The 14,017-nt window shown below is 40.6% G+C and overlaps 1 protein-coding gene across 2 annotated transcripts in view; it reads right to left on the bottom strand.

The window, feature by feature from the left end:
• Positions 1–14,017, bottom strand: part of FSHR (follicle stimulating hormone receptor) — a 160,183-nt gene that overhangs the window by 21,080 nt on the left and 125,086 nt on the right. For both annotated transcript variants that reach the window (XM_082744333.1, XM_082744334.1), the window contains exon 5: positions 709–780. In XM_082744333.1, coding sequence (XP_082600459.1) covers positions 709–780 — 72 coding nt within the window. The remainder of the gene's footprint in view (positions 1–708; positions 781–14,017) is intronic.

Here is a 14,017-nt window from a genome sequence, read left to right as displayed (position 1 = left end):
GAGAAAATCTTTTTTTTTTTTTAATTTTTTTTAGATTATGTCCCTCATGCTCCCATGAAGCTTCCCTATGGTCAGATTTAACAAATACACTGTATATAGTTATAGTAAACTGCCTAGAACAATTTGAGAAATGTTGAGAGATCTTTTTCTCTCCCTCCCCCTCTCCCCTTTCTTCCCCCTTTTCCTTAGCTCTCTATACCCCTTCTTTACCATTTCCTTTTGGTTCTGTCCAGATTCTTACAATCTCACTATTGAAAGTAAACATGGCATTACACACTTTTTTCCTCTTCTTTGAAAATGCAGATGTCTTGAGAAAAGGCAAATAGATTATCTTGCTAACAGTGTGAACTTGTCAGCTGGTTTCTTTATGCCCAGGGTAATATGAGAATTCAGGAGGGAAGAGGCGAGGGTGGTGCAAGTATGGGGTGAGGGGTGTAGTTTTAGGAGGGAGGTATATTAAGCACTGAGTGGTGAAGAAAGGAGACCCCTCTGTTGATAATGGTCTTTTTGAGGAGGCTGCTGTCTTCAAACTGAGCTTAGCTGGCTTTCCTGTAAAACCCAAGGATCCTTCCTGTTTGCCTTCCTTCCTCCTCTGCTTACCCAGAGTGACCTCCTTGGAGGATCTACATCAAATAATGCATATTACAGGCCCTGAGGCCATTGGGCAAGACATCTACTGAGTAGGTTAAGTCTCAAGGAAAAACTTACAGTAGAACCTTTTGGAGAGATTGAATCTTGTGAACAGCTGGCAAGTGCTTAATACCCGTGTTGGATATTAACCTGGAGAGAGAGAAAATTAAAATGAGGGAAAAATGAACCTGGCTATCTTAACAATTGGTATACTGACTCCTTAGAGAAAAGAAACTTACACTTCTGACACAATGCACAAAACTTTTCAAAACTTTTTTATCTTTTTTTTTTTTTTATAAGATATGGTGGGTATTGAGAGCATATATTTCATGGAGCACTGGGTGTGGTGCATAAACAATGAATTTTGGAACACTGGGCACAAAAAAAAAATGTTAACACAATCCAAAGGTGAATTGTGACTAGATAACAAAATGCTCCTAAATTATCGCTTGTTCCCTGCCTTCTTGTAGTCTTTGGAAAACTGCCCCTTCCCCAATCCAAGTGATTCTGTTGAGATTAGAGCATGGGGTTCCATGTGCTCTGACCCCAGAATATGCATGTAACCTAATTCTGGTGAATTAGACGGTCTCCTGGGAAGTGGTTAGAAGTTGATTAGAGCTGAATCCATTGATGCTATCACCCTTAAGAGATAGTCCATAAATTTCTATAGCTGAAATGTCCAGAGCTATAATGGATCCTTCCCAAGGTCTGCTTATCTTTATCTGGGTTCCTCAGGAAGCAGAGACTGAGATGAAGCCCAGCCTGTAGATGGCATCTTTGATAATGAGTTTAGAGAGTTTGTGACATCAAGTAATGAAACGGGGAAGAAAGTTAATCAATACAAAGATAAGTTGTTGAGTTGGCCACTGCGACTGGTTACTTAATGCCAAACACTTGATTTAGGAGACTATCAAAATGGATCTCAGAACTGTTGCTCTGAATGGGAAAGAAGAGGAAACATTTAGTCATGGACTACTATTCCTATTGGTCAGATGTGTTTCCATGGGGTTAACTCCCTACTTAATGGCTTACATGCTGAATGAGTGCCCAGTGAGTGAGGAGACCCAGCACAGGAAATAAGAGGTCTGCAAGGCTGGGCCAGATGATGTCCAGTTGCACCTGTCTTCAGCTGATTGAAATTTGCTGCCACAGCAATGGTGAAGATTTTCAAGGCACATGAGAGTTTCCCTCTAGTGAGTTATTCAGAATCCTAATAGCTCCTCACCACCATTTTTCTTCTCTATGTGGCTTACTCAAGCCAGAGTTGGTCTTGATCACTTGCAATCTAAAGAATGTTCCATGGTACAAGTGAACAATGTGAAGGTTCGTGTGTCCTTTTGGGTTTATGATTCTAGAATAGACTGTGCTATCTTTGCTTCTATATTCAGAGTCAGTGAATTCTGCCTGTGGGCTTCTCTAATGGTTCTCAGATTTTGTTCCCTCTTGGTTCTCAATGATCTACATAGAATCCATCTTGGTCAATTCTTTTGATTACTCAGCAGCCCTTGATTTGGTCCTCCTCTGTTTTGATCAGTTCTGTTCCTATAATTTTGCCTCTTCCAAAATGTTATAGCAATGCAATTATGTATTATGCAACTTCTTGAATCTGACTGCTTTCACACAGTTTAATGCATTTGACAGTCTTCCATCATGTTGTATGTATCAATAATTCATTGTTTTTTTTTTTATTGCTGAGTGGTATTCCATTGTATGGATGCACCAGAGCAGACCCATTCACCATTGAAGGACATGTAGTTTGTTTCCTGTTTTTGTAATAATTAAAAAAAACTGCTTTAAACATTTGTGGTGGTGATGGCGGTGTGTAAGCATGTGTACATGCATGTGTGTGTGCATATGAGAGGGAGAGAGAGAACATTTTTTTATCTTGTGTGAATACCTATGAGCAGGATTGCTGGGTTGTATGGTAAATGTATGTTTAACTTTATTAGAAAGTGCCGAACTGTTTTCCAAAGTGGCTGCACCATTATGCATTGCCATCAGCAATATATGAATGTTCTAGTTGTTTCACATCCCTGGTTATGTAAAAAATACTCTTTGAATATAAAAGTAATACATGTTTATTGTCAGAATTAAAAAAAGTATGGGAGCATTTACAGAAGAAAGTAAAATCACCTTTAGTTTGTCTACCCAGATATGGTTTCTGCTAATACTGAGGGTTTGATGTTTCTACCAAAACAAATGGCTTTCGTAGTTGCTCTCCAAATCTCTGAGTTTCTACTCATTCTAAACAGAAACATGGCCATAAATAAGTATATACTAGCTTGACACAGTCCTATTGCCCATTTGTTATTTAATCATATCTAATCATCTGCTATTTTTAGATCTCTTCTCGTGTGTCTAAATACTATTCCCTTAATGAGATACCAAAGCAAGGGCCATATTTAACATTCTCTGACAATCTATATGACTATGTTCAGATTTTGAATGTAGTATGTGAACATAAAATATTGAGTTAATTGGTTGATGTTTCTAAAACATTGCTTGAATCTGTCACCAAGAAAAAATAAAAATTAATCAGTTAATTTATTTTTCTAGTGTCACTGCTACCTAGAGTAATTAATCTTAAACTGACACAGGGAAGTCTTGAGGCCAGGAATCTGTAGAACCTACGTGCCAACTCTGTCAGAACTAGACATAATGTGCTTCATCTCTCTAGCCTGGAAAAGATGTGGAGTGCATGAATATCAAGGTAGACATTCTATCAGACACCTTTGTGCTCTGCTTCACATCCTCTTGGTCCATCTTTTACTCTAGCTGTTACCATAGCAACTAGTTACATACAGACTTAACTTGGCAGATACTGGTTGGAGTTATACTGATTGTCTCATTTTCTGCCTTGGACTTCTCTGCCACATCTGAGTGGGGCGCTCAAATGAATCTGCTCTACCATTCAGAGGCATGTACAAATCAGGCAGTGCAAAGAGGTTGATACACCATACAGTGACTTTTGACTAGTGATCAACTCCTCTCTTCCATTCTTTGGGGGAAGAATTCTGAATATATCCTAAATGACACTTAAGAGGGACTCTAGCATGACTGAACCCCATTTACTGGTGGTGGTGAGCTGATGATAAATTCCTGAGCTGGCTCTCCCTCTTTGTTTTCTTCTCTTTAGTCATCCAACCGCTTTCTCTGGGTTGGGGTATAAAAATAAATTACTCCCATATAAGTCCTTCCTCAGACATGTTTTAGAGTGCCTAGGCTAAGACAAATACCAGCTTGCACTGAATCTTGCATTTATATAGATTCCCTAATGGCTGCTATTACCCGTTACTCTGCAAACCTGTCTTCAGTTGCAGCCTAGCCTGCTCTGTTTCTCTTTTTTCCCTTACTGTAAAGTTTCTAGAAACAGCTGTCTATATCTGTTGTCTTCATTTTCTTCTATCCCATTCCCCTCAGCCTCCTCCCAAGTTTCTTCATGGTATGTCTCTCCACCAAAACTACTTTATTATGTGCCAAATGTACCAATCCATAACCAATAAATCTAATGAGCAATTTAAATTCTTTTTTAAACATCTTTTAGGAGAATTCAGTACTTTCCCCCTTTCCTGTTAGTTTCTGTCATTTTTCTCTCTTCTGTTGTTCCTCTTACTCCTTTTTATTTTCTTTTTGCCCCCCCCCCCCACTCTGAACCTTTTGCCTTTTTTCTTTATAATCTTGCCGGGAAGATCTCCTTTCCAATTGCTTTAAGCACTACCAGTATGTTGACGACTCTTAGGTTCATACTTGACTTCTGACTGCTCTAGTCCATCTCTAATTAGAGTTTCTTTATATGTTCTTCTGAATGCATAGCAAACTACATTTCTTTCCCTCTTCACTTCAACCAAACTGTTCCTCCTCAGTTCTTCCTCATAAATAGCTCTACCATCTATCAATTGTGTGTTACAAATGTGACAGTTAAACTTGGCTTCTTCACCCTCATTCCCCAATATCAATACACCTCAAAATCCTCTTTGACTCCATTTTCAAAAGATTTCCTCATTGCATACAATTTCTTCCAACACTACTGATGCCACTGTAAAATTTGCACTTCTTACTCTTCGAACCCTATCTCATGCCATCTTCCCCCTGCCCTGTAGCATCTGTGGCTCTCACTCATTGCCTCAAATACACTAAATTGGCATTCGCACATGCTTTATAAGGAAGGCTTACCACCCACACCTTGCTTAGTCCCTCTCAACCGATGCTTCAGGGGTCAACTGCAAATGTCATTTTCTCAGTGAAGAACTCCCCAACTGCCAGCTTAAAGTAAGCCCTCTGATTTATTCCCAGTATAATCATGTCTTTTTTAGCATTTTTTCTTCTTAGCACCCATCAAAATTCTAAAGTATACACTTTGTGTTTATTCAGTATCAGTTTCTTCAACTAGATTGTGAATGGCATGAGTGCAAAAATCATGTTTTTCCTGAAAATTCAGTGTTGGCACAGTGGTTGGCACATATAATATGCTTGATGTTGTTCAGGCCAGGCAATGTGCTATGTGCTATTTAGAGATGAGCATAGAAAAGGAATCATTCACTACCCGTGTTCATCACACCTGATGGATTTGACATAATATAGATAGTAACCTGGCTCTCTCTCTCTTAATGAATGACTATGACTTTTACAACATTGAAAGAGGGAAGAGTTTTGATTGTCAATGAGAATAGTACATTATTTAATATCAGTAGCATGAGCTTCTGAAGCCACAAAACTTACAGGATATCTATAAATGTCTATAGTTGCACATTGAAATCTTTGGTTTTTATAGAAAACACACAGCAAAATGGTTCAAATTATTCCAGTAGTGCTAGGTTTAAGACACTTAAGAAGATCTAGTGACCATCTAGTGAGATGGATTATTGGTGATAAGTTTATAGCTAAGACTCTCCATAACCCCAAGATAACTCAGGAAATGGAGTTCGGATGAACACTTAGTTTTCAATTCATTTTTCCCCTTTGATCAATAAATTCATGTCTGATGGAGGCTGGAAGTGGGTAATAACCCAGGAGCTCTATGTCTCAATGGGTTTGCTTTGGTCAAATGACTGTTTGCTGCAAAATTATTTTGATTCGCTCAACTGTGGTTTATCTTCAAAAACAGGAAAGGCCTGAGGGTAAAATGTCAGAAAATTTAAGTTCTGCAAAAGGATTTTCTAAAGAAAACTTCCAGTTAGCCCTCTCAACAGCAAGTTGTATGTTCTGAGCTGGTGTTAACAACTTTCATGCTGAACTGTCACTAATGTTTAGGTTACCGTAATGGAAATGGGCTCCACTTCTGTTGGGGTGACCTTAGTGAGGTTCCTTCTATTGCTGGGAACAATTCCCACTGTGTGCTGCCGCGTAATGAGATAATGCACTTGTCTTGTAGTATATATGCTGCCGAAGCAAGTGCTATACTTGCCTTTTATGGATAGGTGACCCCACAGCTCTGAGCTCTGAGGCTCATCATTGTAAACATTATTAGTGTTTTTATTAATCTTCAAAAGTGCTGGTGATTTGTTGTCTCCAAAACCGTGTGTGTTCTTACTTGTATTGCTTTGGACCATATGTCTTCCTTCCATACAGCCTCTGTCCCATCCAAGAGAGGATACCAAAGATCATCCCCCAGCTTCAGAAAGTGAGTTTGGGTTGGTACAGATGAAATACTCAGACTGGTGTAGTGCAAACTCTATTATTCACTGAGTGTCTTAAGAATTCAGAGAAGGGGAGAACAATGTGGGTTGGAAGAGTCGGGGCAGGCTTCTTGTAGAAAGAAAAGAAAACCAGATTTCTGAGTGAGTATAGAGCTTTATTGGCCTGAATGAGAGAAGTGAATGCATATGGCTCATTCACGGGAGGGCCATGGGAGAACAGAGGAAGATGGAACAGAAAGGTAAGGAGGAGGTAGTATGCTAAGGATTTTACAGCTATGTAGGGGAATGTGGACTTGATGGGTAAGTGACTGGAAATCACTTTAAGGTGCTTAAAGGTGAAGTATGACTTGAGGGTTCTCTGAGCAGAGGTAGCCCATGTTTTTACCATCCCATAACACTGGGCTTCGTAGTGGTGGTTTGGTCAGGACAAACCGAGTGGTAGTTGAGACCCTACTGCATAACCAAACTGAGAAAAGTCAGGAAAGAAGGGCCCTCTCCATCACACATGCTGGCCAAGAAGGCTATTCTTTATCTGTATTTCACCCCAAATCCACTATGGCAGGGAATGATCAATTCTGAGACTGTGCAAATCAGCTCTTTTAACCTGTGAACAGAGGCTGAAATAGAGTTCATGCCAGGGACTGGAAGGCCCATTGAGATGCTTTAGGCAGATTTGAGTTAGGAAGGGTATACTACTGATTATGGGTTTAGGTTAGGGGTCTATTAATTTTTGCACATTTCCTAGAAGCTAAAGCTGAGTGTTTGAACTTGAACTTCTTTTTCTACTTTCTAGTTGTTTTACCATGATAAGGAATTTGTTTGTACCTAATTGAGTTTTTTTTTTTTCTTTTTACATATGTAATTATATTATTTAGTGTTCTCCTCCTGACCACTCTGGGAGAAGATAGTCATCTGCTAACAGATAAGCAGGAGAGCAGACTGTGCTTGGTTAACACATGAAAAGATTTCTTACCTGGGGTTCACTTCTATGGAGCTTTCTATTTACTGCAGTCTTACCAATTGAGAATTTGCATCTTTATATACTTCACCACTATATAAGATGCCAGATAGCTAACGTGTACTGGATTGATTAGGTGTAGAATTCCACAATCTTGGAGTTAGATGGCAGTGTATAAGAAGCTGTGGTACAAAGAAAAAGGACTTGTACTTACGATTAGGGACCCTGGACTTGAATGCCTTTCCTCTTACCATCTGGATAATACTGAGTAGTTTAGCTGCTTTTTCAGAGCCTCAGTTTTTCTGTGCAATGACTTTGTGTAGGGAATTACAAGAGATAGTGGAGCGCCTGGTTTCCTGCTCCCCTGTCTTGTAACTTCAGAACTGGATCCATTAAACTTATACTCAGCTTAAATTCCCCTCAGCCTCCATGGAAAATAGACTTAGTAATCCAGGATGGGTGGTAGTGGTGGAGAATATATGAGCCCAACATCAGGATTTTAAATAGCTCAGTCCTGTTAACGTGGCCGCATATTCTGTTTTGACCTAATATCCTGTCTTAATAATCAGTCCCTGATCCTCTTCTTAGGGCAGAGAGCAAAGATTTTGAAACTAGCATCTCCAATGCTAGAGGATCTGGGTTCAAGTCCAACCTGTACCATTTCTTAAGATGTGTGGTTTTAAGAGTGTTAGTTGATGTCTCTGTGACTCTGATCCTTTGTCCTGATACTCCTTACACGACACCTTAGCACCATATTCAGGCACTGTTCTTGGTCTTTCTCCAGCCTTGTATTCCAGTTGCACTGAGACCATTCCTGATTTCTTGGTTCCCCTAGGACCTAGACCATGTCTTGTTTGTTTGGTTGTTTGTTTTTGTCAGTTCTCTTGGGTACTGAAATGCCATTTCCACGTCTGGGTCAAGAGTTGTCACTGTGGGACTTCCATGATGCCAGAGCGGACTGGTCTGATATCTGCTGCCCGAATCTCCTTTTACCCTCTTGCAATACCAGGAAGCTCTAGCTACATTTCCCAGATTCTTCTTGGTCCCTCCTCTAATTTCCTTTGGCTACTTCTGATAAATGTGCCTGAATCAACTTTCTTGTGTGTCTGATTCTGTGTACTTTCTGGGTCCTGATTGTATTATCACCTAGAGGTTTGCGGGTCATCTCAAGGAAAATTACTGCAAAGAGTTGACAAAATTGAAGACTTAGTCGACTATTTTTAACAAAAATACAAGCAATCCAAATTGGTTATTTTCTGTGATAACAAATGACTTCAGAAATATGCTACAGAGCAGATATTTTTTAAAATTAGGCACATTTGATTTGTCTTTTTAAGGAAAAGATGATATATTAGTAATGAGGGGGAAAACAATGCATTTGAAAGAAATCTATGCTATGTAGAGATCATCTGGGAAAAAAAAAGAATGGAAATAGTTCATTTATTGCAGAAAATGATGCATGTCTTCATTAAAATTCTCATATTATACATTTTAAAAAATATGGAAACACAACTTTCTCACCTGTTTGCTTTTTCATTGGGTTTTGAACACATTCACTGGAAATATAAAAATGCAATACCTTGTAGGTAGTTTGTAAGAACATCTGATTGACATTAGGGAAGAAAATTTCCTAGCTGAATGTAATAAAAACATTAGCATGAAAGTATAGGGTTGAACCACTGAGTCTGATGACTCAGAGTATTGCTGTAGGCTTGTCTTCTCTGAGATCTACTTATTTTAGTGATACTTGGTTTTCAGCTTTGACAGCCCCTGAAATCTAGTATTGATACAACCTGTGAATTGCTTTTCCAGTGTAAAACAAAGGATTAAAAAATAATGAAGCATATCCTAGGACATTGCTTTCTCTAAAATATTTTTATTATACTTGGAGCAAAATAGGCTTTTTGTGTCATATAAAATATTATATAATGAGACAAGACGTAAAAACCTATATTCATCTTGGTTTCATGCTTTAAAATATTTTTTCATATATTTTGTCATGTATACATTAATACTGCAATCATATATGTATCTACTTTGTAAATAAGGTTATTTGGGGATGCATGCTTGCCTTATTTTTTTCTGGGATGGGGTGAGGAAGCAAGACCATATTGTCCAATGTGTAGGATATTTTGCTTGGAAAGAAAAGCCTATAATTCTGAAGGGGTGCCAGATGGAAATGGTAATAGATTAGTGTTGTGTTGCTCTAGATAGGTATAGGATTAATAATAATAATGGTCAACATTTATTGAACATTTCCTATGCACCGGGCACCACCAAGCACTTAACATTGATCGTTTTATTTATTTCTCTTCTCTACCTGCGGAGACAGGTATCATTACCATCCTCATATCAGAGCTGAGGAGGCTCAGCTGATAGAGGTCCAGTAATTTTCACAAAGCCACACATAAGGAGGGCAGAGCTAGAGATTAAATCCACCTCTATCTGACTCTATAAAGTTGGTGCTGTTAACATTATCAGGTTTAGCATAATGACTGATGGTCCTTCATTATGAAGGTTGCCCACAGATGAATGAATGGACTATATAGCTAAGCACTCCATTCCTTACCTCTGGAAATGTGTTCAACTAAATGCCCGGGAGGGTTTCTTCATGAGGGCCATGATACTGTAATTTATAATAAACAAATATTTCATGTTTGTCCCGTTTCCTTGTGCAGAAGTTCTAGGTTGGTGGAGATGTGAGGAGAGTGGCAGGCTCAGAAGCTCTGAATCTTTTCCCCACACCTTGCCCTACGTGTGCATCTCTTCCATCTAGCTCTTCCTGAGTTATATCCCTTTATGATAAGCTGGTAACTAGTAAGCAAAATGTTTCTCTGAGTTCTAGAAGCCATTCTAGGAAGTTAGCTGAACCCAAGTAGGGATCATTATGTCAAGTGAACTTTGGCTCACTTTCTACTTGCATCTGAAGAAGGTAAGAGACTCAGAGTAACTCCTCTGTAACTGTATAGATATGTTTGCCACGTAATAAGACTCATGCTCTCAGCCCAACAATTAACCTCTAAAGATACCGTGGGTGGGTACAAAGAAATCATGTGCTTTAGTGGCAAATTGAATCAAGGGAACTAAACTGAAGAAAAATAATAGACAAAACAGGCCTGAATGTTAAAAAGTTTCTGATGGGCTAATTGTGCAGCTAGCTGTCGCTGTTGATGTTCTTTGTGCTTTCAATTTTGAGCACACTGTAGGATACCTTTGTATCCTTAGCTAGGGCACATCTCGGTGAAATAGAATATCCATGTTGGTTTTGCCTGAGACACCAAGGGATGAGAGATGCTAACTTCCAGTTACATAGTTCTTAACCTCTCATGCAAACTGAACAGGAAACTGGTATAGAGACCTTGGGAGAAGGGCTTCTGGGGATGATTGTGAATATGCCCTTCCCCTGCCCCTCCATGAACAAGTGTGGGCAGTGCTGGCTGCCTCGTGTATGTTGAGAAAGGAACTTGAAGTAGACCGTGTGGTAGTTTCATAGCAGTTTCCTGCTTGGGGGGACGTAGTGACCAGTGTCTGACTCAGGCCAAGTGAGAGGCTGGCTACAGTTACAGTAGACCAGAGGACTACTCTTGGGGAAGTAACTGAAGACCTATGAAGTAACATACGTCACAGTTCTGACCCGGGCCTCTCTGATGAAGGGAAGACTGGAAAAGCCCTTGCCTTATACCTGTGTAGCACATATGATTCACAAAGCTATTGTATGTTATCACATGTGACCTGGCAGTGAGTCTCTGAAATGAGCATGATTATGATTCTCATCTTACAGTGCTCACAGGTAGTGTAAAAAAAAATCACTCAAATTTCTAGACTCAAGCCAGAAAGAATCATAGTTAAAACTTACCAATTACCTTAGCAAGGGTTAGGCAACATTTTAAAGGCCCTCCTGTATTGAAATCCTTTAGTCCTGCCCACACTCTAGAAGAAAGGTAGTATTAGCTCCATTTTCGGGTAACTGAAAGTTTTGAAGCCTCTGTTTTCTTGGCTTGTCTGCTAGAAAGTGGAAGAGATGGCATCTGAACTCAGCACTCTGGCTCCTATGCTTTTCCTGTGATGTTCTTTCCATTATAGCACATTGGCTACATAAAGGACTTTTAAAACCTAAAGTTCTCTCTAGGTTAGATTCACTGCCAATAGAGCATTGCCAAGTGGCAACCTTTTGGGATCTGTTTGGATGCCAATGTAAGAATAACTTTAATCAAACTACCAATTTGTGGCAAGCAGTTACTTTTAAAATACATAGGGGAGTCACAAAAGAGTTAATATTTTAAACAGTTTGCACACCCTTCCTCACAACTCATTTCTAACATTAATTATTTAGGAAGCTATTTCTTAGGTATACTCTGACTTAGCCTGAGTAGATGATCACAAGTTCCAAATGGCAAACATTAATAAGGTGTCAATGTTTTACTCAGAACACCGAGTACATTATGTTGGCTTCATCTGTGCTCTACACCTTCCCCGCTGTGGTGTGCCAGAAAGTGGGATGAACTGGGTTGGAGTCAGACATTTCTGGCTTCCATTCTGTCAAGTACATAATCTCTGAGTTTCAAAATCCTCATTTGTAAATTGGGCAAGATACACACATACTATTTTGGGAAGATGGGACGATGAGATGAATAGATGCTCAATAAACACTAATTTCCCTATTTTTCATGTGCCAGGATTGTTTCTTAATCCCATTTTCTGAGTTTGGGCAATTCAGTCACCATCTATGAACCTCAAATTAACCACCCATAACATGGAGTCATCAGAAAATATCTCTCAGCGCTTTTGTAAGACTGTATCAACTTACACCAAGTGCAAATGCTTTCTTTCTATGCTAGGATTCCTGTTACCCGCCCCCGTATAATCCATCAGAACCTCTTCGAGTTAGCAGTTCTTGCTCTTGTTGCTGCTTTAAACTTTAAAAGCAGTCTCCTACGTGTTTCGTCTTCTCCCTGCCTTTCCTTCTTTATGACAACTTTTAGAAGGAGAGAGGAACATGGTTTCTCTCCTCATTGCGTTGAGGCCCAGAGGGGTCTAGTTGCTTGCTTACAAGTTCCCACTGACAGGACTGGAACCTGGCTCTGTGGCTCTTCTTGGTGTCCTGACGAGTGACTCTGTGTCTACTTGACTCCTGTGGTTTGTTCCTTGTCCAGAGAAACCTTAATGGGTGACCTTTGTTGGGGGGTACCTGATTTCTTCCCCATAGCCCCCTAAACATCTTGCTCTCTTCCTTGCACTGCTAGCTTTGAAACCCAAACTGGTGAGGGAGGAGCTCTTCACCTCCTGAACTCAGCATTTTTTTTTTTTTTTTTTTTGGGCAGGGTGTTCACTATGAGTAAACTCATGATTAAACCACAACAGAACATTTTCGTCTGCTACCAATGAAGATATTCTTCCTTAGAGCATTTGTCACTTTGGCATTCATACTCCGTAATGCCTCAGATATTCCTCTAAAGCTCCTTCCCTTTCCCTACCCAGACAGACAGGTTCAAACTCAGACCTGCATTTTCATGAAGAGCCTACTATGCGCAAACCCCGTGCCTTGTGGGGGCCCAGAAATGAATCCCTTACTTTGCATTTTCTGCCACTTCATTGCTCCCTAGTCCTGAGCCACTTCATCTGCTGGCTGGTGAGTCCCCTGGGCTGTGTTCCTTCTGTAACCCATGCCTGGGGGAGCCATCTTCCCAGATGGGCATGTCTAGAGTGTGGGAGCAGCGGGGCCTTTCCACTAGACCATGCCTACATTCTCATGCCTTTGTTTGTAGCTGACAGCCTACGAACACACATTGGGAAAGAGAAAGTAGATGAGATAAATGAGGGCAACAAAGGAAAAGTGTGTCCTTCAACAGCTATTAGAGGCAGGCGAGAACCAGGCACATGAGAGCTGAACAGCCAACATCCTCTACAAGGGAAAATGCAGAGCTGAGTGCCTTCTTTTTCTTTTGTTTGTTTGTTTTTGTTTTTAATGCCCAGACCTGGGGATCTAGCTATGAAGACAACCTAGTCCCCACCTTGGAGTAGCACAGAATCTGGTAACTAGAATTCTCTTGTGTCGCCCTCCCTCTGTCATCGTCCAGCCTGCCCCTGCTGCCCTCCCCAGACTCCTCTGCCCATCCTAGTCTCCATGGGCTGCCCTAAACCTTAGGGAGAATTCTGTGTTAGCTCTAATTTCTTAAGCATCTGTGACATCTCCCAGGGATAACTGCAAATGTAAAAGGGTCTGCAAAAGACACAAACAGCCTTTAAATCTCCCCACACTGACTGCAGCGATGGAAGATAAGGCAGGGGATGGAAGTGGCGCTTTGCCTGATGCCATTAGGGTTTGCCATTGGAGTTGTCGCTCCTCCTGCCTGTGCCTGAGGCAGCCCCTGCTGGGGATCTGGCCCTCCCAGGCCAGCTCCAGCATTGCCCAGTACAGTCTGCCTTGTAGGCCTCCGCCCCACTTCCAGTGTTTGCCGGAGTCTGCTGAGGCTGGCTGTGCCCATGTGTGTGGGACTGAAGTGACTGGGATGGATCCTATGATTGTCCTTTAGTTCCAGGAGTTGAGTTTCTGCTGTTCCTAATTTAAGAGTAAATCTATAGCTGCTTTAAGTTTTTAATGTACCCAGAGGATCTCAGTACTTGAAAGGTCCACATGCATCCTGGGGAAGAGGAGACTGGTCTGGGAAATACAGTGTTCTGCAGGGAGCTGTGTTTTCCCATCTTGCAGAGAGCATTTCTCCTTCTGTACAAGGCGCTTCGTGCTGGGTCTAAATATACAGAACTGAGGACAGCACCATCACTGGGAGCCCCA

The sequence above is a fragment of the Mustela nivalis genome (assembly GCF_964662115.1).
Source record: "Mustela nivalis genome assembly, chromosome: 8".
Classification (NCBI taxonomy): Eukaryota; Metazoa; Chordata; class Mammalia; order Carnivora; family Mustelidae; genus Mustela; species Mustela nivalis.
Note: the sequence above shows the minus strand (reverse complement) of the source record. Positions and strands in the feature narration are given on the sequence as shown.